Below are 23,616 nucleotides of genomic sequence, written 5' to 3'. Positions count from 1 at the left end.
ATCTATGGGATCTGGATCATTTATGATTATACAAGGTTGCAAATTACCACTATTCCGTCTCTCACAGCTGGCAACACTCAAGAAATGTTTTATTCTACTTGGGACAGTACATCATCTCTAAGTAGCCTACATGCATCTAAATTTTTTGAGGTGATTCAAGCAGCGCATTGAGGTGTTTGCACATTTTGCATATTACATGCCAGTTGCAGATTCCCAGGAATGATAGTACTTCTGATCCTGATACACGCACTCAACCATCTTGGACTTGTTTCTGATATCGCAACACTTGTCAGTACTAGGCATCGGCGGACTTGAATTATTGCTGGGTGGCAATGATCTGAGATTTACCTGTAGCCTAAAGTCTCCGTTAAGAAGTTGTGCAAGTCATCGAAATTGGACTAAAATGTTAAGATTCCCGGATGTCCTGAGATATGTCCCCAGTCATCATCGCGCGAGCCGCGGAACTGGTGACGAGGCTTTCAGATGACGAAGAGCTGATACCAAGAGCTCAAACGCGCTGTCAGCGAACGGCGCTATGATGGATCTGAAACGTCAATGCACGACACCTTGTCCAATTCTGTGCATTACACGGCAGGTGCGAGACATCATGATGACGTCTGCTATTGTCATCATTGCCAGTATCAATGTCTTCTTCTTGCACTATAACTGTTGATATGTAATAAGCGATAAACTTAACAGGATCTGCGCGGCACGTAACTAGGAACTCCTCCAGAGCTGCATTTTGCCATACTGCCTGAATATACGCAGACAAGAGAATGTTTGATATCTGTTGGCATTGACGATGATGACGTTCAACAACAGAAATATTAATGATTTATTGATGTTTATTGATGTTTATTATTGGCACATAGTCCGTCAGATTTCGTCGCATGCCATATGACCTTGCAAGCAAGGTGACCTTTGGGCTCCTTTACATTTCTGTGCATGATAACCTGCTGGTGCTTATGTGATTGTCAGATCTTGCCCTAAACCCGTCACACACACACACACACACACACACACACACACACACACACACACACACACACACACACACACACACACACACACACACACACACACACACCCCTTTACCCTTCCGCGCTGTCCAACTACCCTGTTAACATGAGACAACATTACTCACCTAATATACTCTTGTCTGTGTATAATGCTCGTTGTTCAATGAATAGCGCGGTGTCAAATCTTGCGTCATTGGATGCCACAACTGGCGACGCACGGATCTTGAAGAAACATTTTGAATTGCTGATGTGTGGGCGAGCGCGTGAGAGGACTGTCAGATATTTGTAGACGTCGATACGCTCCTGTGGAATTAACTTGTTATGTGACCGGATTGAAGTTGGGATGTGCTCGCAGATTTGAGTGATTCGAGAGCAGGGATAAATAGTAAGGCACCGCAGGTCTTGAGGAGATACTACCGTCAGAGCCTATGACCTCGAACATGGTGAACTATGAGACATTCCATAGCCGTACTATAGCCTTTACCTATATGAGCTACAATGTGCAATATAGCGCAAATTAGCAAACCAGTGAAGCTATATCATGATAGTGCTACATCGAGGCAACCTCAGGCGGCAACACGTGACAGTATATGTAGGTTCTATATAGCAGTTCGCATTTTTGCTGATGGGCGCTGTAGTGCGTTTAGTGTGCAAGCAGGCCTTCTAATCCAATTCGTAGACACGTAAGTATTACACGTTGAGCCTGACATACACCGTTTGTCACTCTAATGGAACTTCCCAGGTCAAGCGTACAAAAAAATGTTTCACACTCCTGTTCACTCCCCTCAATCTGTGCGCTGACGTAAATTTAAGTAGTATCCACCTACCAAACACCTCGCACTGAGGGCGACCCTCTCCAATTATATATATCTGTGGCCCATACCGCGGGGACTGCCAGTGGTCTCAGTATCCGGTGGTATCATGTATTCCAGGCGACACCGTGGAGCACTAGTGACTACCATCAGTCCTGTCGCTCTCACCAAGGTTCTGACATCGTTCCACCCACTCAAGTTAGGTTCAAACTTTGCTTCACCCCTACATATTTATTACGTTGGTTGCCCATGTCGTTGCCAGTGAAAGTTGAGACCTGAATGTTTTGGGGTTGTCTGGTTACCCGATTAAAGTGGGCCAGCTCTTAAATTTCAGTATTGGGTCTGTTGGCAGCACCCGTTTGTTGTCATTCGATTGGTCTTAACGTTGTAACTGTTTCGACCATGTCTCTCAGGCTATCTTCCCAGTTCATGGAAGACCTTTGGGTGCGGAAGTATGTCTATATTTCGTACGATATCTCTGGATTCTTACCTATTATCGTCTAGGTCATTCTCTGCAGCTGGCCATACGTTACTAGTCTACGACTATCTCCTAACTTTCAGAGATGAAGTGAGTTTATTTGAGTGACATGCTTAATGCTCACAATATACCCTTGGTTGCAGTTCGTCTATATCTGGGACCCCCCCTGGACAGTTGTCAAAGTCTTGTTTCTTCTCAACAGGTATGGGAACCTTATTGGACAGACTGTCATCCAGCTGGAAGAGGCTGGTCTCCTCGCACATGATTCTCAAAAGGTATGTTGCAGTATCATGAGTAGATATTTATCGAGTGATCAATTTCGTCCCAGTTCTGTCAACGCTTCGTAATTTTCACCACTTGCTTTATGTTTGTATCCACCGAGTCGATCCACAGTGCGTATATATACTCTATCGTTGCACGTCTTGACGGTTTTGGTTTTTCCTCAGTCCTCGTGCTCATGCGTGCATGGGCTATCTGGGGAACTCGGAAGCGCGTGACGAAAATCCTCACCTGGAGCTACGTGGGCTATATCGTTATGCTGTTGTCCGGCTCAGCGTTTAATTTAAACGCCAGAAATAGTGGGTCACTTTGCACCAGTTTACTCCTATTTATAAAAATGGTTGCATTTCGGTAGATCAGTTTCCGTTCCTCGACGTGATTCATGTTTGCGTGACGATAATGCCTAGTATGTGATTGTTATTTGACTCCTGCAGCGTATTAATGATCTGCTACTTCAAAGAATATGTGGTTGGTTGCTTTTACATCGTGTTTGGTATATTGACCAACGCCTCATTGTCATGACTGATATTATAACGCTAGTGGTTGGTTTATGTCGGAAGGTTAGGATGGTTCTGTCCGGAGTTTATTGTACTTGCTGAAGAGAATCAATCAAGCTTTATTCTCGATACATTACTCTTCGTCTTGACGATGCGAAGTCTCCGGAGATACTCTAGGGAATTTCAGCAACTCTACCCGTCTAGTCTCCTCCATGTACTCTTTCGAGACGGTGAGCGTGCTTTTTGGAGCACTTCAAGGTCTGTAATTGACCACAATTATATAGCGATCATCTTTTTCATCGTGAGTGTAGAAACCTGCATGATATATCTCGTTGCCGACAACACGGACAGGTTAGTACGTTCAGCAATGCATTGACCATCGCCTCTTGGTGAGACTCGCTCATACTCTCGATTCATTCTATCGGCTTATGATGTTTAGGATTGCATTCGGGGACGTCAGTATTCTTTATTCAGAGCGGACCATCGTTCTTTCTGATTGATTTACAGAATCCAAAATATTTCCTTGGTAAAGGGTGCGTTAGCCACAATGCGACTCCATAATGTGACCCTATCACATTCGGTTAAAATATTGCATGTAGGTTCGCGACTCCGTTACTTTCAGTAGCTGGTCAGCGTCTAGTCCTGAACCTTCGAGGTCTTAAAACGCGTACCTACACAACTCGCGATCTCAGCCGTGAAGTGGACCGGCAACTTCAAGCATTTGCTGAAGTGGATTCTCCAGGCCTGGATGATGTAGAGTTGGAAGGTGTGCGGGAGTAGGTGAGTGTCGGGAATATGGTTCCAAGGTTCGTCTTAGTTAACTTGGTAACCATCTGTTACAGGATGTTGTTCTGTACCAAATCGTTCGAAGATGGCCGACCTTTGTGCTCGCTTTTTGTTTTCGGAATTTTCTTCGCGTTTCCTATACCCCTTCTAAATATTCATATTAAGTCGTCACTTCCAGTCGTCGCATATGATTTTAAGTAAAACTGTATTCATTACAAAAGGAATCCCGTGTACACGATATTGGCACTATCTTGTCCTTTGTTCGTCGATGAAAGTAAATAAACTGTATCTCCACGATTGTTCACACCATGCGCAAAATTTGGATCTGTTCTGAAATACAGAGCGGTCCTTGAGAGTCAGTCCTTGGAGTCACTTCTGAATCAATTATGGCGCGAGCATTGCATGCCTTCTTCAACGCGCGGAAGCTGTGTTAGTTCCAAAGGTAAAAATAGTGATGGCCAAGTCATCGTCAGGCAAAGCAATGGAAATAAATTTGCTGCCATTGATACCTGGACGCATCCTGAATACCGACCAATGGTGCAGGTTGTAGCGATGTGCTGCTAATTAATATTGGAGACTAAGGCTGAAAATAGAGAGTAATTAAGAGCAGTGCATGGCATCAGTGCACGCGCTAGTGCTGCACAGCATGACGGTGTAGAGCAGAATGCTCTAAGAGGAAGAATTGCAAATACACAGCAGTGACAGCACAGGCTCACGCGGACGGGGTGGACGGAAATGCGTGCTTAAATGTTTAGCTGGTAGTAATGAGGCTTAAAGCCTTGGTGCAGCCATCCATGCTTGTGCGGTCGCCTACCGTAACGTTTCCAGTGTATGGCAGCTTGCAGAATACCTGCCTCTCAGGTTTTTCATTCGGTCCCTGAATTCCTTCGTGCAGTATGGAGCACCCTGCACCCCTATTCCACGCCCCCCTTGCTATGTGAACTAGAGGGCATTTGGATACGGGTGCGGGGCGCTGGCCTGATACTACGCAGAGGACATAGAGAGGGATGTCATGCGAGCGAAAGGTCACTAAGTACCAAAGATACGGTTAACGCACCATGTACAACGCTATGCATCGTGCACGACATGTCGATTGCGTAATGCTGGCAACGTGTTCAAAGGGATATGATGATCAATACGAGAAGACAAGGGAAGCGCGTTTGAAGTCACTAAGTTTACGAAGTGAGGCATAAACACCTGAAATTATAGGATCCGAGTCTGCTTGGAGCGAAGAAAGCACTGAGTGATTCTGCTATAGATTATCAGGGTATATTCCCACACTATATACGTTTGTGAGTTGCTCAACAGCCAGACTGAGGATACGTGAGGGAAGGAATGGGGTGAACGGCGCTAAATGCATCAGAATGTGCAACGAGGCGTGACGGTGAAATGTTAAAATGTGAAATATGAACGTTACGAGAGACGTGTCAAAGTCGTGCACGAAGGAATGTATTTGCGTGTCTCGGATGTGAAGAGTAGAATCTCGTCGCACCGACGATACTCGGAATGGCTTGCACCTTTGATCAGAAGTGTTAGTTCATGGCGTAGAGGGTGCGGTGTCCCTACAATTGTGCAAAGATCACATCATACGTCGACACTCATGCCATACAAGATAAGACTATCTGGAACAGACTGAAGAGTTACACCACGTGACTCGAGCTCGAATATTATGCATGAATTAGGACCTAAGATTGTAATCAAACATGCATGAGGTATGATATCATGCCATTGCATGCCTACCCCTCCAACGAGCGGGTCGACCGAGTGCACCTTGAACGAGCCGCATAGCAGGCCGAGTCTCTCCCGGTGATGCAACACCTGCACGGGCTGGCAAAACTGGGAAGCTGCCCACGAAGTTGGGGTTCCCTCGTTTCCGAGCTTTCTCCTTCTCCTTGGAGTCAGCTCGAAGTTGCATTTTGGCTTCAGCGACTGGCTTGGCCAAAATAGTTTCCTGCGTGTGAGCACATAATCAGGGTAAAGAACAGTGACAACAATTAAGAACTTACAATATAAGCTGAAGCCTTGGCACCTATTTCTGTCAATGCCTCTCGACCTCGATATTTCACGACTTTCTGAAGATTACGCCTCGTCGTTGGCCGTAGTTCGCTGCTGTCAAATCCGTCCAAGCTCAGCTCTTTTGCAACAGCAGTCTCCGCATGTTGAACACCACTGTTGACGACACCGCGGGGTGAGTCCCACCGAAGCTTCTCATTCAAGAGTTCCCGCCCTACTGCGCGTGCAGTCATCTCCAATTTAAAGTCCCGGGGATTGTCGACGAGCTCCAGGAGAGCAATGGGTGCATTGTCTCCGAATCGATTATCGAGCCTATGAATTCGCGTATAGCCTCCCGGCCGGTTTGCATAACGCTCAGCGAAGGTGGTAAAAAGTTTAGGGAGGACAGGAGGCTTCAAGATGAATGCTTGGGCCTGGCGATACGAAGTCTCGTTGTTCTTCTTTCCCAGCGTAATGATCTATTCACGCGTAAGCAGACGGCAAGAAATAACAACGTGGTCTTTGCCTTCTCTGCTAGCCTGGCGGTGTCTTTGGCCTTGGCTAATGTTGTTCTAATCTGCTCGTGCTCGAAGAGGGAAGTCACAAGATTCCTATGGTATTTTCAACGCCAGCGTAATCAAAACGAACCAGCTTGCCTACCGCAGCATTAAGTTCCGATGTGAGGACGTCCTCGAGAATTTTCGAAAGGCTACTCCATGCTTCATGACTGCCCAAATTTGCAACTTGCTCTTCAGAGCAAACGAAGTGACACAAAAGGAAGTGATAGCTAACGTATAGTGCCGCCTACTAATAGTGCACACGCGCCGAAAATTGCTCACACGTGATCTGATGACAACGATATGTATAACAGCAGGTACTTATACGTGCATAGATTTATCGTCCGTGAGTATGTGTACTACAATGTGCTGTATGTAACGCATGACAGTGGGAGCGATGACTTTTTACGAGAGGGGAAGAGGGCAGACACAAGCATGAGAGCGAGGCAAGAAGGCGAAGGGAGAAGGTGAGAGAAAGATATGAACACGTATGTAAGGGTTTTGGACGGAAGGAGACGAATGCACAGGCGGGTAAGAGGATAGTATGAGCACGTTGTACCAAATGGCGGGAGACGATGCACAAAACAGAGTACGGCCGGGACAGCATGCTGACAACAGCAAGACAAGAAGTGGCGAGGTGACGGAACATGATACATATAGTACGCGTGTGCGGGTAGGGACGCAGGTTCAGGTTTGAATGTAGTCTCCAATACGAAAACAGACACCGCATGCCAAATTACTCCTCTTGCTGCTGCTGTTCTCTGCCGACCCTCCTCTCCTTCTCGCTTTCGAGCTGATTGTAGAGCAAGAAAAGAGCTTTTTCGTTGGCCTCCGGAGTACCGATGATAGTAAACATCCGTTCGCCTGTCTCATCATGTGGAGCTTTGGCAATGGAAATCTTGGATCCTGACAACCGCCGGATTTCAGTAATCTTGCTTCCGCTTCGACCGATGATACATCCAACCATATCCGATGGTATGGAGATGTTCTGCGTGCGCAGGTTGGCTGTTGACTGTGCAACAGTAGGTGAATGGGGCGAAGGTGGTGGTGAACGTCGGGCTACATCTCCATTGGACTTGCGAGCTCCAGCCGAATAGCCATTGGCTGATCGTCTCGTACCTGAGGTAGCATCACCAGCACCAGGATGGAATGGAACGGTGCCCTGACCCCTCTCCCAATCTTCCAACAAGCACTTTCCAATCTCCTCGATGGCACGACCGATCGAATCAGGTGCGCCCTGCACTTCGACAATGCGCTCAGTTGATTGTGGAAGCATCTCCTTTGACGCCACCATGCGCGCGCCCGAAGCATCCTGAATAGCCTTTATTTTGCCACCACTGCGACCTATTATCGTACCCATGAGATTGTGAGAAATTAGAAGACGGATTGAGGTATGAGGCGATGACGATGATAGGGAGATGGGTGATGGGCTGGATGACACAAGTTGGGAGATTATGAGGTTGTACGCCTGAAGCAGAAGCCACGACGTGTGAGCGCTAAATTGAGCATATATTTGAGTTGACTTGCCTTTGCAACGGCTTCAACAGATCCGCCAACGGTAAGGACGCGCTCGTGCACGCCAGGGATAACTTTACTGACGCCAGCTCTGACGCCAGTTTGCTCACGAAGATCAGCGACATTTTTCCCGCCTTTGCCTATGATGACACCAGCTTCCTTTGTGTTAACAAGAGCACGAAGAGTTAATGTGTCATGAGCATTATTTGGAGAAGATGAACGTGATCCTGCGGGAGAAGCTGGTGTGACATTAAAATATGAGTTGTAGAGATCACCCCTAGATAAAAAGATGAGATTACCAGAGGCGTGTCGAACTGGAGACTCAGCAGACATTGTGAGCTGAAAGAAAGAGAGGGGAGAAGTGAAAGGGGATGGAGATGAGGAAGACCGAACTTAAATGATGATGGAGGTTAAGATGCAAAGAAACTTGTTAGCAAAACTTGCCTCCGTCGATACCTTTTTCGGTGCCGTCACCGTCCGATCACACAGCCACATCTTATGACGCATAAGGCCGTCTCTCACAAAGTGTTGTCCAAGTCAATTATCAATTTATATCATATGCATGCCTAAAACTACATCTCTGTTGCAAGTGTTTTTGGTGGAGGTTCATCGTCATAAAAAAAAACGCCAGCTCAGCAGAGATCGCATAGTTACATGCATGTCTTATGGGAACGATCATAACATAAAGCAACGCAAGCACATAGAAGATGAAGTAGTCTCTCATCCAACTAGTACCCCAGCGTTGTCAGTTTCTCAAAGGATGGCGAAGCATCCGAAACTGCCTTTTGGCGCAACTTCAGTGCTGTAATCTATTGATAATGTCTCAGTCAGTCTTGTTCAATGAAGCTAGCCTAGTTCACGTGCCTTGCGCTGGTGGAAGGCCTCTGCCTTGATCTTCCTCTTCTCCTCAAGACGGTCCACAACATCCTTGTAGCCCCAGCCAACCTCATGCGACAGACGCTAAATCACACCCTGTTCATCATCCAAGTCATACGATTGAACGACTGAGCCTACCTTAACAGTACAGTATTTCCGGCCGGGCTTCAACCGCAACACACGCAAAGCCTCAGGAACAACCATCCGCTTCTTGTGGTCGTATGGTGGTGGAACACCTTCGAAGAGCTTCAAGCGCTCAAGAGCGGCAGCGCCCCGAGGAGTCTTGTGGGGAGTCATACCACGAATAGCACGGAACAGAATTTTGGAAGGAGCACGGTGATGGAAAGGCCCAGATTTTCTGGGGTTGACAATATGGCGTTTGTGGAGGAAGTTGTGGTAGCGCAGCTAGATATTTAAGTATATGCATCTCGTTTATTGACTGGTGTAATGAAATGGCAAAATACCTTGTTGCGGAAGAAGCTGCCGGAGATGTTGATCTCCTCACACCTGACGACAACAATCTTCTGGCCAGAGAGAATCTGCTTGGAGATTATTGAAGCCAGTCGACCAAGGAGATGACCCTTGCCATCAATAACGATGGGTGTCGATGAGAAGGTGGCCATTACAAAGTCTATCAAAACGCGCCGGGTTCAGCTTTGAAATAAGTGACATGACTATTCCGCGCTCACCTAGGGGATAGAAATACGTGTTCAGGAGCGTCTACACGGCAGATAGGATTCTTACCTTGAAGGTCTTGAGGTCGTTGTCGAATGTGGGAACTTGCAAGTCTCAGCCACTGTGACAAGAACTATGCAGTTCCTCTCGGCAATCTCCGAGCTCTCAAATGAAACTTTGTTTAAACGTCCTCTACATCAAAATTTAACATCGCAGACTTCAACCTTCGCTCAAAAATATCCAATGTATAGCTATAGTGCCATCGGAACGTTATCACGCCTCTTTCTCTCTCAACTTAATAGAGGCTCAGCGCTCAACCGCCAGCTATGTTCCAGGTATAATATTAAACATAAAATACTCCCGCTTCGGATATAAGAGGCTTGTGGGGCGTTTCGTAAACTCCATCGCGACGGGGTTATTTGCTAATTGCGCTGAGGCGGGATGCACGACAAATTTACGGCGGTGTCGTTGGCATTGATAATGTTGACGGGACATACGTATACCATTAAGAGACACAATATGGTACGTCGGTGCAGCAAAGCCTCCTATAAACGCGACGTGTGTGTGAACTGATCATCAAACATTATCACGTGGGCCCTGGGAATCCTGCCTCTCATAACTTGGCCAGCAAGCTCGGCGAGTCATACTTTGCTGCTTCCCTTGCAATCCACTCTGCTGTTGCGTACTCCGAGAATGTCCATGCCTTCTCGGCGATCATATGTTCCTTCCAATAAGCAACAACTCTTGGGCGAGTCATAACTGCCATCCATAATTGCCCGCACAACGGGAAATCCCCTCCAGGCGTCAGCCCCCGCTTGGCAGATGGGAACACTTGCGTTATAAACGTGATAGATGCTGCCACTGTTGCATGAAGTGCAGTCAGTTGGCCCGTCTCTGCTGGCACCACTTTCATTTCCTTCTGCAGTTCTCTGAGTGTGGCTTCTGTGTTGCGCAAGTATCGTACAGTGATTGCTTTCCAAATCTTATCTCGTGATGGTGGCGCTAGCCAATCCTGTGGTTTTTATTTCTCAGTTCACGTTCTAATCACAGTGACTTTGAGTACCTTTTCCGCACTCAATTGCCATACCCTGTTGGTGAAGAACAAAGATGCTTCCTTGATCATCTGTATGCGCACACGGGTTTGGAGTGGGAGGTCTTTGTTCAACTGCCGGATGATCAATACTAAGTTAGTGCTGGTGCAGTTTATTCAGGGACGCACAAGACTTACCGTAGCTCCTGGCGGTGTCAGGATCTCCTCGAGGTAAGACAGGATAGCTGAAGTCTCTCCAAGCAGAAATTCGCTCCTTTGTTCAGAGCTTTTGTCTGTTACTCGGAGAACAGGTACGACGCCGTATGGAAACACCGCGGGCGTAACTTGACCTGTCTTCTTCATCTCCACCCACTTCACAAGAGGAACTTCTTTGTACTCAAACTGCATCCCCGAATCTGCGAGAATGAGTAACACCGACTCACATCGCCCTCGCGAGGGAAAATAGGTGATGTGGATGTGGTATGTGGATGTGGATACCATGGAAGTTACAAGCACTCAGCCGAACTCGAGCCGTTGACAGACGAGAGTGATGGCGTGTTCATAATTCGGCTGACCGAAGCGCTTAATTCATAATGTAAGCTTGAACACGTCATTCCGTACAGTGTCGACAACCCAGTTGTGATCTTCACAACTCAAAGCTTGAAGTATAACCCCAATCACTTCGCTCCCTTGCAGGAGTCCAGACATTGTTGTTGTCTCATCCATTGCACTGCAACATAGACATATAATCCACTCCAGGCTTAAAAAAGTCAAAGTCAGGTGTAGTTCCGAGTCTTGAAAAACGCTATTGGCCTCCAAAACAGACGTTTGGGCGCAGAAGGGAAAGACAGCTTTGTGGCAAGCCAACCAACTACCCACAAGTCATCACTGACGGAGAATATCATCACGTACCAGGCACCCTGGATATACCGCTAGCCATGCATAACAGTGACAATACATTTGACGATTGTTGATGCCGGTCCTCATCAAACATATTGATCAAAGGTCAATTGGCGTGCAGAGAATGTCGCTTCACAACTTTGTCTCATACGGTTATAGTAAAAACGCGATACAATAATTTTTACCGCAGTTGTATAAATGGGTAGGGGCGCGTCAAAGGGCTGGTTAATGACTGTACTACCAATCCCTCACTGAGCTACAAAGGAAGTCAGTAGATACATTGCGAAGACAAATGGTGGCCTGACCTTCTGGTGTCTTTGCGATATAGTCAATAGCTAAAGGACGTTCACAAAGAGTTAGTAGACGGCCCATATAAAACGGGCGGCGGAAACGCACCTTGCTGGACGGTTTTTATCTCATCAGCTTCCGCATCTGGAATCTCGATAGCAAACTCCTGTTAAAGTACGTGTTGATGAAGTTCTCTATGAACATAGACATGACCACGCACCTCCTCTACGGCCATAACCACCTCAACCGCGTCTAAGCTGTCAAGCCCGAGATCGTCCGTGAATGAAGACGAAGCTGTGAGCTAGTGAAGAGTACCGTCAATAGGAAAAGGTCATCGAGAAAATATTCAGACCTTGGCTGCGTCCACTTTCTCGAAGCCCTTTAGTACGTCCAGTACGCGTGTATGTATAATCTCCTTCGACAACCCTGCCGCTGCCGAGTAGTTCGCACGGAATGCCCAGGTCTGTCTCAAGGACACCGCAAGCACGGGTCGCGCACGAGTCACACTACGAAGAGCAAGGCGAGTGAAAGACATGTTTTGCAAAGGCAACGTTTTAGAACCTGGAGGGAAAAGTTAAGACGTCCGGCTTTGGCCGAAGGTTATGCTTAGACTCAGATCACGTGGGCGCAAAGGCTTTTTTTTGATTTTGATTGACAAGTCTGAATCGATTGCCATGATTCCTCGACCTCACCAGCAATCCGAAGCTGGCCCGTCTCGTCGCCCTCAGAATGCGTACCAGCATGAGGACGCTCGGAATTCAGCGTACGCATATGCATCCTCCCAGGCTGCGATAGCAGGAAACGCCATAACAGCCGCACTGGCCAACCCGTATGCTCAGCATGGAATGTCTCCCCATTATTATCAGGCATATATGCAGGTCATGCAGCCCGTAATGAATGCGCAGGGATATACCTTGTCGTCCACTTACATGCCTCAACACACCACCGGTGGAAACACTTCACGAAATGTATATCGTGATGCTAGCAATAGTGTCCCTGCGCGGACTAACGATAGAAAGCCAGACTCCACCAGTGGCCAAACGTATGCTAGTTGGTACCAGCCTGGCAACTGTCGCTGTACTCGTCAAGGTTGTGTGTTTACTGGCTCTAAGAAATCAGTCGAGACACATATGATGGACCGCCACTTCATCTTCCCCCCTGGATGGCAGAAAAAAGATGAATGGGATACCGATCCAAGTCTAAAAGGGTAGGTTCAACCTAAATTCCGTCGAGTTAGTGACATTGGATTAATCCGTAGCTTAGCAAACCTATTGTGATTCAAGGAACATCTCTAATCCTCGACTCCCAAGAAGCGATCGATGGCTGGATAGCAGAGCGCAAGAACCGGTTTCCTACTACACAGAAAGTGGAAGAAAAGAAAAGGAAGCTAGAGGAGGCTGTCGCGAGAGGCCAGCTGACACCTGAAGACATGGGCTTACAAGCCAGGAGGAAGCGGAGAAAGGACGATTCATCATTTCGGAGCCAGCAACCAAGGGGTCGAGGGAGAGGAATGGGTCGTGGCAGTCATACTAGTTTCACTGTTTCGAGGACTCAAGATACGTCATCACCGATGAAACCTCAGGCAGCACCTCTTCCCCCATCAATTCCTGCGGAGCAACAGGATAGACCTGATTTGGACTCAAGTTCGGATGACGGCGCTCCTGAAGTTGTATCTTCTAAGCCTCCTCAGGCTGCAGAGGCAGCCTTGGTCTTAGCACCGCTCAAGCAAGAACCGCAATCACAACCGCAACCCAAACCCATAAAAAGGCCACCTCAACCTCAACCCAAGCCCTCGCCGCGAAATCCATTTGCATCACGACCTACATTGCTCCGAAGTGTACGTAGTGTCCATTAATTATCTGTTGGACTGAGTTGATATATTCCGTCTAGCTACTTCTTCCCGAAATTCGCATCACGGTATCAAACCTGTCTCAAGCGATTCGATTTTTGGTTGACAACGACTTTCTGCGAGGAGTCGAGATGAAGCCAGGCGAAGCGCAGCAAAAAATGATTGAAGTAGTGGGAAGCACTGGACCCCAAATTCAAACTACTCTCTCAGATCTGAAGTCCCAGATGACTGCACCAGAATAGTAATATCATTGACTAAAGCGAGTAAGTAGGGATGCGGTGTAGATTTATATCCTCGTATAATTATTGTTCATCGTCCTGAGTCGCTCTCACTATCACTGCTGCTCTCACTTCCACTCCCATCCTCATTCTCATCGGCTTCGACCTCCAACGTCCGTTTCTCGACTTTGAAGCCATGACTAGTCAATCCGGCAGCAATCTCGTCCGCCTTAGAAGGTGCGGTGACCACTGTAACCATAGATAGCTTCGAGTCGAACACGGGTAAAATATGCTTCTTCAAGGCAGCAAGTACATCAGCCTTGGTCACCTCCTGGTACTTCTCAAGCATTTGCAGGTTGTGATCCTGGGGAACTCCTTTAAGAGCTTGGTTGGTAAAGGAGTTAACAGCCTATGACCACTGTTAGCGTGATTCGAGCTTGAATAAACACACATACAGCTCGACCAGCCGTTGCGACATTCTTGGTGACGCCATAAACAATGCTACTTTTGGCTGCATCAAGAGCGGTTTCCTCCAGTGCCACCTGCTTTTGATCAGTAAATGCCATGATCGGGAAAACATAGAACACACAGTCCCATCAACTAGTCCGCTAACGACCTCTTTTGCTTGTTTAAACGCTTCCAGGCTGTTGGAACTCTGCAAGAGTATCAACGAGAAAATTCACCATTCGCCAGAGATCTGCATACCCGGTAAAGCGAGAATGTGAGCAAGCCAGCTTCTCTATCAACAGACATGTAGGCGCCATACGCAAGACCAGAGCCTCGGATAGAACGCTAACACATGTAAGATTTGGTTCCGCTTACTATGAGTTCACCTACCCAGAGGAAGCTTTCTGCAGCATTGAGAACCTCGAGCGCTACTCGGAGAGCGGGAAATTCAGGATGATCGAAGCCTCGTATTGCTTTCGTAGTGTGGTTGACAAACGAGCTTTCGATCGTTGGCAAGCTGACCACAGTAGCCTAAGAACAAGAACTGATGAGAACGCTACAGAGCCGCAAAAAAAAAGCTCTTCGCACCTTGGTTGCAGGATTCTTACCCAATTCACTGAGGGTGTCGCTCGTGAGCTTCAACGGAGCAAGTTTGGATTCCTGCGTGACCATAAAATGATGCCGTCGTTGCCAGACGAAGAAACACGCACCGGTAGAAGGTCCCCGAAGTGTTTTGACCAGACACTCCGTGGCTTGGGTACGTCCAAAATGTTACCTGTGACTGATATCCGTACTCCAGTGGGATCCGTCACTGGTCATATTGTGAATGAATGCCATGACATGCTTTGATGATACGTACGGTATTTCCTCAGTTCCTCAAAGTCCGCGACCACCGTATCAGGATCCTCTTGAAGGTTCTGGATAAGCTTCGGCACAAATTCTGCTTGAGGAAGGATGGCGCCAGCAAGCGATGTCGAGCTCTTATCGTAGAGCATCTCGGCCCACACAGAGGACAGGACATTGTTTCCATCACGCTTGAGTTCCGGAAGTGACTGCGCCAGCTTGGCAGCAGAGATTTGCAGTCTACACCGCATGAGACATAAAACTAGACGAATATCACGAGAGCCTACCTTTCCTTATCAAATATCGAATTGTATACTAGATCACGTAACCATGCAATGGCTGATTCATATTGGGATGTCTCGACCTTGAAGCTGACCCGCATTGATTCGGAAAATTGGTCGGATATACCGAGAACGGCCTCATATGAGACTGTCCCATCGTCGAGCTGGTTAACGACCTCTTCATGGCTGAGTACCTCTCCTGAAGCGCGTTGCACAGGGAGCGAGAAAAACACCGAGAGGTAAGTCGAAAGGTAGGGCCGTAGCCTATTAGGCAGCTTGGCCAACGAGAAGAAGGCATGGACAGCAACAAAGTCGGACTGGGCAGTCTTGAGCATCATGGTCAAAATGAGATTATGGAACCTTTACCTTGACATGGTCGTATTGTACGAACATGGAAAGTGGAGACCCATCAGACTGGATGTGCTTGGAAAGCTGAGACTGTCCAATATTCTGTACAGTACTTGACCGCCCTTTGCCAGGCTCTTGAACGCACTGGACAGGTATCCAGGAGATGCTCTTTACATCCGGAACCGGGAACGACGTCAAAACATCAGTCGGTATTGGCTTCTCATGTTCAGCTTTTGCAGCTTCTAACTCCCGCTCTGCCTTGGCAAGACCATCTGGACCGAGCGTCTCCCGCTGCGTAGCAAGGCGACCCTTTTCATCTTGCTCGAGCTTCTCTGCCAGAGTTGCAGAAGGTTTACCAATGACAACAACGTAAGGGCGGTCGATGATGTACCTAAACGACCGTTGAGTTATGTCGCGATCATTATCTATTATGACTCACTTGTGCACGAGATCCACCCATTGCGAGCTAGTCCATGTCCGCAAAGTCTTGTAATGATTGATTTCATCTAGGGCAGGGTGCATGTCCGAACCATCCGCAGCACCGTACAGGAAGTCACTTATAATGGCACCTGAAAAGGTGTCGCCTTTAGCTGACTCCAATTTGCTGCGAAGCTAGGTAGCGTCAATAACTTCAATGTTTGGTCACGGCCTGGTGATCCCAACCCACCTGGCGCTCATCCCGGTTGATGACCATGGACATTCTCGTCATATCTATACCATCAGACGCAATCCGTTTAAAACTTGCGACAAGCTTCTCATCGAAGTTATCCAATTCTTCGACAGGGACCGAACCAATGTAGATCGGTAGATCAACCATTGTCGCGCGAGTGTCTTCGCTAAAGTAGATGTACGAACTTACAAGGCGCATCGTCAGTCTGATGTCGTACCAAAGGTTAAACCAAGGATACTCACCAGAGGGGTGACTCGATTTCGATGTACTCCTTGTTCAAAGGGGCAACAGGCGATGATGTAAGGTATGTAGCAAGAATGTCTAAAGCCTGCGAGAAATCGTAAGCTCCGAAAGAGAAGGTTTGTAAGATCACAGACTTTTCGCTCCATGAAGTTGTTGGGCGAGGGACCAGCATAAATGATCAAAAGTTCGCCCTGGCTCTCGTCCTTCTCAGGAAACTCGACGGTTTCCTTCATGATTTGCTTGATGGGAGAACGCTTGGCACTAGCAGTCTCTAGGAAGGGTCGTTTCCAGCCGCTCGGGCGGGGGCCATGGTTTTGACCATGTGAAATAATACTAGGCTCAACCTTCTCCTGCACTACAGCCAGCAGAGACTTCGTTCCGCTAGAAAGCTTCCCGGTAACTGATCAAGGACAGATTATGCGGGACATAATAAGTGGCGTGATAATCCCTGACTGAGATCAGAAGGACGTTAGTAAGGGATGGACACCAAGAGGGATCGATTCACTTTGCTCGACAGAGAGAACCCTAAGTGCTGACATGAGTCCACCGGTTTCACTACGATAGGCACTCCCAGGAGGGTACAAGAGACGCTGCGAGCTAAGAGATGGATATGAGCAGCAAAAACAAACGTATAACATAATAACAGACCGAAGGCCCATGAGATCGCCTGACGTATTTTCGCGGCCTTGCATTTCACTGTATACAACACCACTATTCTCGCCCTTTGCATTAACGTGGTGAACCTACGCGTGTGTCAGTGTGATCAGGAACAACAAGTTTGAGAAACTGCCAACCTCAGTCAAGAAGGCTGCCTTGGTCATCGTGGGATAGAGGATGTGATCCACATATATCGGTAAAAGCTGAAGGAAGCCCTGCTCTCCAGCAGTTGAGGCAGTATACGCTGGGAGTATAAGGTCGATGGAAGGAAGGTGTATGGCGCTGTGGAAAAGACTTACCAGTATGATCGGTGTCCGTCCATGCATTGGTTCCATGAGAGAACCCGCGATTCGCAAGATGGTCTATGATGCCTTTGTATGGGTATTTTTCCGAACCCATGAAGACAAGACTTCGGAACGGTAATATTAAGCTACATTTGTAAATCAATTAGACGCTCCACTTACTGCTCTAAAGTGTGCGGGCAGCCGCTATCATCGAAGACTGTCATTTAGTTAGCCCCCGACGTCAAGTCGCAAGATAGAGTGTATCACACTGACTTTCAGTACCAACAACGAAGTAGCCGTTGACGATGGGTGCTGGCCAAAAAATTAATGTCGAACATGTTGAAGTAGTAGATGACAAGATGCATACCTTCATAATCGAGATGCACGACAGTGAGGCCAGTGATGCGGCTTTGCCATCTTGATACGACAACGTCAGTGTAGTCTAGCTTGACACGTTTAACTAGGTCGAAATTTCCATAAGCCTCGAAGTTATCGTGCGGGAGAGCTGAGCCATTTAGAGAAGGTGACATCGATGAGATGGATGATTGGAAGAAACGGCGAGGGGAAGGAAAGGGGAGATGGCGATTAGCGCCGGTTTGCAGTTGGACTGATAGGTTTGATAGTCCGATGCGCCTCCGAGAGAGAGTCCGTGCAGAAAGCCGGGACGCCGTCAACAGTCGTTGCATTCACTCAATCCTTGAATTTTCTGAGCGGAACGGTGCTCTTTACGTCAGCACTTACTTGGGGTCCAATTTTATAGTGCTCAGTGCTCACACATGTGACTACAACCGAGGACGCTGTCTCCTGTGTTCTCTCGCTCCCGTTCCTCGAGGCCGTTCATGGAGACAAAGCGTATGTTTTATTACAAGCCAACGCCCGAGCAATCGGCTCTTGCGGAGGAACGACGTAGACAGCGCGAAGAAAAGAAATTGCAACAACAGAATGCACAAAATCATACCCATCTCCCTCCAATGTTTCTTTCTAGGCCATGGAAATCTTTGCCAAGCACACAGAGTGCACCTCGGTCTAGCATCAAGGTCATGTCTTGGAATGTTTGTGGATCTTCATCTTGTATTTCGGAACCATGATGCATCAATAATTTAGCTTCTTGCTCAATGTCTGATTCGTGCGTGGTTTGGTTCACGCCCGGTGTGTGCTGAGGCTCAGTGATGATCGAGAATAGGCTCGAACCTTTTTCCAACAAGTTCAAAAGCCCTGAAAACTTCTCAGAGGGAGCCTATGATACATGCAGAGATTCTGTCCCATTCTGCGGATATAATGTGCATGCAGGCTAGTCTTCAACTATCTAAGACGTTCAAGTTTCCATACTGAGTACTGCCACCCACAGGAAGTGGATCGCCTAGAAAAGCTTTCTCCTGTCCTAGAACAAGCAGGGTATTCCTCCGCTTATGCTACAGGCCCTGGAAAGCAGCATGGCTGCCTTATTGCTTACAAACAGAACAAATACAATCGAGTGGACGAACTTATAATTGAGTACGACAAGCAGGAAGTGCGTGAGGATTCTTCCCATCCTGCTGCACGTATTGGATCGAGTCGCGTTACGAAAAATATCGGTTTCATGGTCGCGTTGGCTGAAGCCGGCGCCGATCACCAAGGTGTCATCATTGCAACCACCCATCTATTTTGGCATCCTGCGTTGGTGTAATCAATATAGCCAACTGAGCCCTCATTAATGTCAATTTACTGTTTCAGATTCACGTACGAAAGGGCAAGGTACTCCAGCTCATTCGCCGGTTGAACAAATCGCTGAGCTGGCTCACAGGCAGGCCGGCATCCTCATTCGAGAAGTCCTTAATTTCCGACAGTCTATGAAACTCGACCATTGGCCCTGCATCATCGCTGGCGGTAAACACGGTGAATTCGGGGTGGAGTGTCATGTATTGACTTCCTGATGATTCTAGACTTCAACTTTACTCCCGATGACCCGGCATACTCTTTACTCGTCGGCGATCCGCTTACTGAGGCCCAGTCTCAGCGTTTGCATATATCTCGTGTTATTCATATAACCATCGATCCCACTGTACCATCAACTACCAAGAAGGCGGACGATGAAGAAGGAGATGGTTCAGAGGCTGATCCAGACAGGGTCATTAATAAGTCCCGAGTAGCCACTTCGTCAGATGGACTGCTATCCGACCTTGAACTGACGTCACTCTTCATCAATGGTGCCAAGCTTCGGAGCGCATATGATGAAGGTCAAAGAGGTCAAAGAGACAACGGCACCTCAGGTGATTTATACACATTTGGCGATCGAGTCTCTTCGTCCCCGACCAGACTTGGAGCCCATGAGCCAATGTGGACTAGTTACACACACTACTGGAAGACGACGCTAGGTTTCTTCGTCTCTCCCTTCCCCCTTCGCTTGCTGAATTTGATTTTGTCAGATTACATTTTCTTCGTAGACACACCCAAACGCAGCATAAATGTTGCGGGCTACCTCAACCCACATCGTACCACTGACATGGAAGCAGGTCTTCCTCAGATTGGCATTTGCGGAAGTGATCACGTCTCTCTTTGCGCAGAACTCTTTTTATCATAATAGATTACAATGTCGGGGAGGTATGTGGCATAACCTGTCTAGGGTATTTCAAATGGAATGGATCCCAGCCAGCATTGGCAAATGGGATGGTGTAAAAAAACTTGATGTGATAAACGGAAGGATGAAGAAAACACAGAATTAAGAACACAGACCCTGCTCCAGCGGAACGACTACGACACCCCAAATTATTTCGACCTGTCCGACCCTGCAAGTAATTTATCAAACAGTTCTTGAGCAGTCTGCTCGTTCCGAAGTTGGATCATGTAGATGATGCCTGTCCGTGCACCTTTGGCGTCGCTGAGTTCAATGGCAACACCAGTTTTTCCCACTCGTTCCACACCATCCGTAAGCACTATCGTCGAGATGAGAATGTTCTTCTTGTCTTTCGAGCCCGCTTCAACAACGAGTTGTTTGACATTAGTTGGCTGCTGATGATAGAGAGCCAGCTGCGCAGAGCCCAACGACTTCCATTGTGCATGCTGCTGTTGGTGGAAGACCCTGCACTTCATTTCCGTTATCGTGGGCTTGGCCGGACCCAGAGGCTTTCGCTCTTCAATCGGTGAAGTTGGAGGACTATGATCGTGGAAATTTGGTTCGGTGAACGAGTTTGCTCTGGAACTGATCTGCTGCGATGGTAGGATAGGTCTCATCGAAGCATTATTGCCGCTGCCCGCAGAACTGATTGAATCTGTGCGTTGGCCATAAGGTCGTGATGGCATCGGCAGCCCTCCAGGTAAGGAAGGAAGTGGTGGTGCGTGACCCGGACCTGGGGCATAGTCATACTGAGAGCGGAGAGACCGCGATGATGCTGACTTATGGAGTCTCCCGGAGGACGGCTGCGGCTCAGACGGTGGCCGAGGGGGAGGGAGTCCATGGGGAGGACCTCCGGGACCCGTAGACCGAGAAGGAAATGCCTGTGTGTGATGTTGTTGTTGTTGAGAAAAGTTCATAGATTGAGCTTGGGGAGGTGCGCTTTGTGGAGGACGAAGATGTTGATGAATTGACGGGTATTGATGATTGAGAGACGGTTGATGGTGAAGAGGCTGCACCGGGGTGTGATGTGACGAATGGACTGACGATTGATGACGCAAGGGTGGTTGTTGCGGGTAGCCTTGAACAGCAGGAGGAGAGTATACCCTGTGAGGTGCGCCTCCCGCATTAGGGTCCTGCTCGGGGAAGGGATGCGAAGAGCTGGTCATGCTTGCAGTCCGAGCTGGCGGCATGACCGGACCGAAGGAGGAAGGTGGCGGATGTGAGGAAGCTCCTTGACCAGCAGATGGCCTACGTATAGGGTGAGAGACTCCAGAAGGAGCATCGTGCAATGAAGGCGTCCTCTGAGCACCTTGGAAATTTTGCATCTGGGGCATACCAACACCTTCACTAGGACTAATGTTCCCATTCCCCGCCACGACTTGCCCTGGAGCAAATTGTGCTAAGCTTGTTTTTCGAGGCGCAAAACTCTGTTGCGATGTGATGCGAGGCCTCGAGAAATTAGGAGCCGAGGGAAGCTCAGGGAGCTCAGGTCTTCCATTCAACATACTAGAACTGGCAAACTGCTCTTGTGGGACACCCTGTTGAGTGTCACTGGTTTGTTCACGCGAAGGAAATCCCTCATTTGCAGGAGGAAAATTAGCAACTGGTGATACAGGGAGACCTTTAGGCAAGGGGGGAAGTGGTTCTGAAGTAGCTCCAGACACTTATCAAAATGTCACTAGGGGATATTGCAATCAGAGGTACATGCACATACTGGTCTTGGCAAAAGAGATGCACTCCTTGAATTCCTTGATGATCTCGTCTCGGGATTGCATTGAAATGGCCTCAAGAATGAGCGTCTCTTTCCGCATGATGGAAATCTGAAGTACGTTATCTGCCAATATTTTGAGGTTCTATTCGGTGTGATGATCACGTTACGCACCTTGGTCAGGTACCTCGGTCACCTTCAGAACCTTTCCCGAAAGTGGAGGGTAGCAAAGCCGTATATCGGAACCGTCCACACCTGCTGCAACCCTGTCGTCCAAGGACATCTTCTCGCATATCAAGAACAAATCTGATAGAATAAAGACAAAGCCGTGCTGGTGAACAACATTCACGCCTGTCGAACGAGGAGTAAAACGGACAACGACATTGGCCGTCAATTTAAGTTCTCGAGCATAAGGCAACGTTGGCGGAGACATTTGCAGACGAACTAGCTAAGTATTCAACGTACAACAATCAGTGGGACACCACGACACCATGCGAACGAACGAACCTTGGGCTCCATGGTAAATAAGTCGAGTGTCATATCTGTCGCCAAGCGTTTCTCCAGGTTAGCGATGGATGTAGGCATTGCTGGTGCGGAGTGACGACTGATGGATGTCATCCCCGTTTCCCGGGAAAATCGCTCTCTAATTGCACGTCAACATCACGCCATAACATCACTGTGCATGCTCACCCGCTTGAGGAACCGCTTTCACGCACAGATGTGGTTGCGCTTGCATTTCCTCCCCCAAATTGACCTGAAAGTAGCTGGTCGCGCGTTGCGTCAAATTCTGTTACCGGAGACATCGCCGGAGAAGCGATAGGCTCAGGCTTCACGTCAGGGGAGACAGGCGACAGTGCAGGGGAGGAAGCGGGAGGGCCGTGGCCAACCTTGACCTGACATCTTCCGTCCAAAGTCTCCAATAGATCATCTAACTTCTCAAGAGCACCCGTCAATAGTCGATGGTCGCTCCTGCCCGGTACCGTGCTCTTTAGCAGTCTGTTGTATAGTTTCCTATAATATAAAAGACGACCCTTGGGCAACAGAAATAGGGCATCCAAGGTCCATAACGATGGGTCTGCTAGCTGAGAGGACTGAATTGCAGCTATTGAGGGAGGGCTAGCCGTAGAGAACGCCTCGAGAACGCCTGGAAGCTTCGTATTTGACTTGACAGGTTGCCATTGATCGAAACCAGTAGAGAATTGCTGACAGTACGTCGTGTAAGGTCGGTCAAGGTCATCGATCTTTAGAGCACATTCAGGATGAGGAAAGTCTTGCCTAGTGCTGAACTCTCACCCATCGCATTAAGAGGTCACCCAGAGCTTTGGGTGAGGACGGATTGGCACCAATTTCTTTCAGTTTCTGTGTGCGTGTTAGCCACATTGTATACGTGAAAATGCATTGCCTACCACGAGGAGTGTGCGATTTGTCTTGTAGACACTCTCGATGCTGCGAAACATGACATCGAGCTCCGGTGGTGGCAAATTGGATCGTGACCATGCTGCGGCTACTCTCTACAAAAGCAATGAATTTGACGTGTCTGTAATGAATTCAGGAACGCACTCGTATTATACCAGTCAAGTACTCCACATAGATCTTTTCGCTCTCGATAAGATCGGTCAAAGGACTAGATTTCTTGGGCTTTTCTATTGGAGAGGTTGGGGAAGGAAAAGACATTGATGAGGTAGCTGGTTCAACTGCCATTGCGGGAGACTTGGGCGAGTCACTGTCAAATCCTTGTGGCCGGTGTGAATATGTGCCTATGAAATCAGGT

At 48.1% G+C, this 23,616-nt stretch overlaps 10 protein-coding genes across 10 annotated transcripts; 3 read left to right on the top strand and 7 right to left on the bottom strand.

The window, feature by feature from the left end:
- Positions 1–2,029: 2,029 nt before the first annotated feature.
- On the top strand, positions 2,030–4,115 carry DFJ58DRAFT_119304 (uncharacterized protein). The gene is made up of 15 exons (XM_041378710.1): positions 2,030–2,283; positions 2,336–2,399; positions 2,453–2,584; positions 2,638–2,701; positions 2,756–2,887; positions 2,944–2,994; positions 3,049–3,056; positions 3,129–3,148; positions 3,203–3,315; positions 3,370–3,386; positions 3,437–3,474; positions 3,525–3,540; positions 3,593–3,618; positions 3,685–3,865; positions 3,928–4,115. Exons 1-14 carry the CDS (start codon positions 2,234–2,236, stop codon positions 3,863–3,865), a joined length of 912 nt encoding a protein of 303 aa, XP_041248224.1. The 5' UTR covers positions 2,030–2,233; the 3' UTR covers positions 3,928–4,115.
- Positions 4,116–5,441: 1,326 nt separating this feature from the next.
- DFJ58DRAFT_904499 (ribosomal protein L17) lies at positions 5,442–6,652 on the bottom strand. Its single transcript, XM_041394911.1, has 4 exons — positions 6,524–6,652; positions 6,390–6,474; positions 5,878–6,342; positions 5,442–5,822 (listed from the first exon to the last, which is right to left on the bottom strand). Exons 1-4 carry the CDS (start codon positions 6,586–6,588, stop codon positions 5,592–5,594), a joined length of 846 nt encoding a protein of 281 aa, XP_041248223.1. The 5' UTR covers positions 6,589–6,652; the 3' UTR covers positions 5,442–5,591.
- Positions 6,653–6,710: 58 nt separating this feature from the next.
- On the bottom strand, positions 6,711–8,356 carry DFJ58DRAFT_768571 (cytoplasmic protein). The gene is made up of 3 exons (XM_041388967.1): positions 8,235–8,356; positions 7,948–8,174; positions 6,711–7,888 (listed from the first exon to the last, which is right to left on the bottom strand). The coding sequence occupies exons 1-3, from the start codon at positions 8,266–8,268 to the stop codon at positions 7,157–7,159; spliced, it is 993 nt and encodes a 330-aa protein (XP_041248222.1). The 5' UTR covers positions 8,269–8,356; the 3' UTR covers positions 6,711–7,156.
- A 105-nt stretch (positions 8,357–8,461) lies between these two features.
- DFJ58DRAFT_768568 (60S ribosomal protein L13a) lies at positions 8,462–9,581 on the bottom strand. The gene is made up of 5 exons (XM_041388966.1): positions 9,501–9,581; positions 9,276–9,442; positions 8,950–9,216; positions 8,800–8,895; positions 8,462–8,744 (listed from the first exon to the last, which is right to left on the bottom strand). Exons 2-5 carry the CDS (start codon positions 9,432–9,434, stop codon positions 8,664–8,666), a joined length of 603 nt encoding a protein of 200 aa, XP_041248221.1. The 5' UTR covers positions 9,435–9,442; positions 9,501–9,581; the 3' UTR covers positions 8,462–8,663.
- A 370-nt stretch (positions 9,582–9,951) lies between these two features.
- Positions 9,952–11,064, bottom strand: DFJ58DRAFT_768566 (uncharacterized protein). Its single transcript, XM_041388965.1, has 3 exons — positions 10,715–11,064; positions 10,550–10,651; positions 9,952–10,498 (listed from the first exon to the last, which is right to left on the bottom strand). Exons 1-3 carry the CDS (start codon positions 11,015–11,017, stop codon positions 10,100–10,102), a joined length of 804 nt encoding a protein of 267 aa, XP_041248220.1. The 5' UTR covers positions 11,018–11,064; the 3' UTR covers positions 9,952–10,099.
- Positions 11,065–11,511: 447 nt separating this feature from the next.
- Positions 11,512–12,268, bottom strand: DFJ58DRAFT_768562 (acyl carrier protein). Its single transcript, XM_041388964.1, has 5 exons — positions 12,057–12,268; positions 11,925–12,005; positions 11,813–11,870; positions 11,722–11,751; positions 11,512–11,672 (listed from the first exon to the last, which is right to left on the bottom strand). Exons 1-5 carry the CDS (start codon positions 12,237–12,239, stop codon positions 11,665–11,667), a joined length of 360 nt encoding a protein of 119 aa, XP_041248219.1. The 5' UTR covers positions 12,240–12,268; the 3' UTR covers positions 11,512–11,664.
- Positions 12,269–12,549: 281 nt separating this feature from the next.
- On the top strand, positions 12,550–13,795 carry DFJ58DRAFT_714420 (uncharacterized protein; the record flags this gene model as incomplete). Its single annotated transcript, XM_041384012.1, has 3 exons — positions 12,550–12,911; positions 12,968–13,541; positions 13,595–13,795. The coding sequence occupies 3 exons, from the start codon at positions 12,550–12,552 to the stop codon at positions 13,793–13,795; spliced, it is 1,137 nt and encodes a 378-aa protein (XP_041248218.1).
- Positions 13,780–18,178, bottom strand: DFJ58DRAFT_904494 (Metalloenzyme, LuxS/M16 peptidase-like protein). The gene is made up of 22 exons (XM_041394910.1): positions 17,912–18,178; positions 17,818–17,856; positions 17,725–17,761; positions 17,560–17,669; positions 17,398–17,504; positions 17,252–17,346; positions 17,109–17,200; positions 17,016–17,055; positions 16,738–16,984; positions 16,603–16,688; positions 16,358–16,544; positions 16,130–16,302; positions 15,709–16,081; positions 15,349–15,659; positions 15,078–15,301; positions 14,929–15,029; positions 14,807–14,878; positions 14,609–14,749; positions 14,477–14,563; positions 14,361–14,426; positions 14,227–14,313; positions 13,780–14,180 (listed from the first exon to the last, which is right to left on the bottom strand). The coding sequence occupies exons 1-22, from the start codon at positions 18,072–18,074 to the stop codon at positions 13,863–13,865; spliced, it is 3,156 nt and encodes a 1,051-aa protein (XP_041248217.1). The 5' UTR covers positions 18,075–18,178; the 3' UTR covers positions 13,780–13,862.
- Positions 18,179–18,220: 42 nt separating this feature from the next.
- Positions 18,221–20,104, top strand: DFJ58DRAFT_742892 (Endonuclease/exonuclease/phosphatase; the record flags this gene model as incomplete). Its single annotated transcript, XM_041387225.1, has 7 exons — positions 18,221–18,596; positions 18,649–18,670; positions 18,728–18,834; positions 18,893–19,200; positions 19,258–19,278; positions 19,328–19,410; positions 19,467–20,104. The coding sequence occupies exons 1-7, from the start codon at positions 18,384–18,386 to the stop codon at positions 20,102–20,104; spliced, it is 1,392 nt and encodes a 463-aa protein (XP_041248216.1). The 5' UTR covers positions 18,221–18,383.
- Positions 20,105–20,289: 185 nt separating this feature from the next.
- On the bottom strand, positions 20,290–23,546 carry DFJ58DRAFT_654250 (uncharacterized protein; the record flags this gene model as incomplete). The annotated part of the gene is made up of 8 exons (XM_041381779.1): positions 20,290–21,800; positions 21,852–21,971; positions 22,020–22,293; positions 22,353–22,488; positions 22,536–23,086; positions 23,139–23,204; positions 23,252–23,356; positions 23,406–23,546. 8 exons carry the CDS (start codon positions 23,544–23,546, stop codon positions 20,290–20,292), a joined length of 2,904 nt encoding a protein of 967 aa, XP_041248215.1.
- Between the last annotated feature and the right edge of the window lie 70 nt (positions 23,547–23,616).

The sequence above is a fragment of the Suillus subalutaceus genome (assembly GCF_016647625.1).
Source record: "Suillus subalutaceus strain FC151 chromosome Unknown DFJ58scaffold_15, whole genome shotgun sequence".
Lineage (NCBI taxonomy): Eukaryota > Fungi > Basidiomycota > Agaricomycetes > Boletales > Suillaceae > Suillus > Suillus subalutaceus.
The sequence above is the reverse complement of the archived record's forward strand: the minus strand, read 5'-3'. Positions and strand labels throughout refer to the sequence as shown.

What these genes read in the sequence shown, in the direction of transcription:
- DFJ58DRAFT_119304 (XM_041378710.1), top strand. Translation starts at nt 2,234, where the DNA reads ATGTCTCTCAGGCTATCTTCCCAGTTCATGGAAGACCTTTGGGTGCGG. An exon ending in ATCCACCGAGTCGATCCACA is followed by an intron (nt 2,702 to 2,755) that starts GTGCGTATATAT and finishes GTTTTTCCTCAG; the next exon opens with TCCTCGTGCTCATGCGTGCA. An exon ending in TGGTTGGTTTATGTCGGAAG is followed by an intron (nt 3,149 to 3,202) that starts GTTAGGATGGTT and finishes GAATCAATCAAG; the next exon opens with CTTTATTCTCGATACATTAC.
- DFJ58DRAFT_768568 (XM_041388966.1), bottom strand. Translation starts at nt 9,434, where the DNA reads ATGGCCACCTTCTCATCGACACCCATCGTTATTGATGGCAAGGGTCAT. An exon ending in GCAGCTTCTTCCGCAACAAG is followed by an intron (nt 9,217 to 9,275) that starts GTATTTTGCCAT and finishes TTAAATATCTAG; the next exon opens with CTGCGCTACCACAACTTCCT. An exon ending in GGAAATACTGTACTGTTAAG is followed by an intron (nt 8,896 to 8,949) that starts GTAGGCTCAGTC and finishes GGTGTGATTTAG; the next exon opens with CGTCTGTCGCATGAGGTTGG.
- DFJ58DRAFT_768566 (XM_041388965.1), bottom strand. Translation starts at nt 11,017, where the DNA reads ATGGTATCCACATCCACATACCACATCCACATCACCTATTTTCCCTCG. An exon ending in TGACACCGCCAGGAGCTACG is followed by an intron (nt 10,652 to 10,714) that starts GTAAGTCTTGTG and finishes ATCATCCGGCAG; the next exon opens with TTGAACAAAGACCTCCCACT. An exon ending in GGCAATTGAGTGCGGAAAAG is followed by an intron (nt 10,499 to 10,549) that starts GTACTCAAAGTC and finishes TAAAAACCACAG; the next exon opens with GATTGGCTAGCGCCACCATC.
- DFJ58DRAFT_768562 (XM_041388964.1), bottom strand. Translation starts at nt 12,239, where the DNA reads ATGTCTTTCACTCGCCTTGCTCTTCGTAGTGTGACTCGTGCGCGACCC. An exon ending in AGAAAGTGGACGCAGCCAAG is followed by an intron (nt 12,006 to 12,056) that starts GTCTGAATATTT and finishes ACTCTTCACTAG; the next exon opens with CTCACAGCTTCGTCTTCATT. An exon ending in GATAAAAACCGTCCAGCAAG is followed by an intron (nt 11,752 to 11,812) that starts GTGCGTTTCCGC and finishes AACGTCCTTTAG; the next exon opens with CTATTGACTATATCGCAAAG.
- DFJ58DRAFT_904494 (XM_041394910.1), bottom strand. Translation starts at nt 18,074, where the DNA reads ATGTCACCTTCTCTAAATGGCTCAGCTCTCCCGCACGATAACTTCGAG. An exon ending in GGTTCTCTCTGTCGAGCAAA is followed by an intron (nt 17,056 to 17,108) that starts GTGAATCGATCC and finishes TTCTGATCTCAG; the next exon opens with TCAGGGATTATCACGCCACT. An exon ending in GCGGACTAGTTGATGGGACT is followed by an intron (nt 14,314 to 14,360) that starts GTGTGTTCTATG and finishes GATCAAAAGCAG; the next exon opens with GTGGCACTGGAGGAAACCGC.
- DFJ58DRAFT_768571 (XM_041388967.1), bottom strand. Translation starts at nt 8,268, where the DNA reads ATGTCTGCTGAGTCTCCAGTTCGACACGCCTCTG. An exon ending in TCCAGTTCGACACGCCTCTG is followed by an intron (nt 8,175 to 8,234) that starts GTAATCTCATCT and finishes ATGTCACACCAG; the next exon opens with CTTCTCCCGCAGGATCACGT. An exon ending in CTGTTGAAGCCGTTGCAAAG is followed by an intron (nt 7,889 to 7,947) that starts GCAAGTCAACTC and finishes CTTCTGCTTCAG; the next exon opens with GCGTACAACCTCATAATCTC.
- DFJ58DRAFT_904499 (XM_041394911.1), bottom strand. Translation starts at nt 6,588, where the DNA reads ATGAAGCATGGAGTAGCCTTTCGAAAATTCTCGAGGACGTCCTCACAT. An exon ending in CCGCCAGGCTAGCAGAGAAG is followed by an intron (nt 6,343 to 6,389) that starts GCAAAGACCACG and finishes ACGCGTGAATAG; the next exon opens with ATCATTACGCTGGGAAAGAA. An exon ending in CCAAGGCTTCAGCTTATATT is followed by an intron (nt 5,823 to 5,877) that starts GTAAGTTCTTAA and finishes GCTCACACGCAG; the next exon opens with GAAACTATTTTGGCCAAGCC.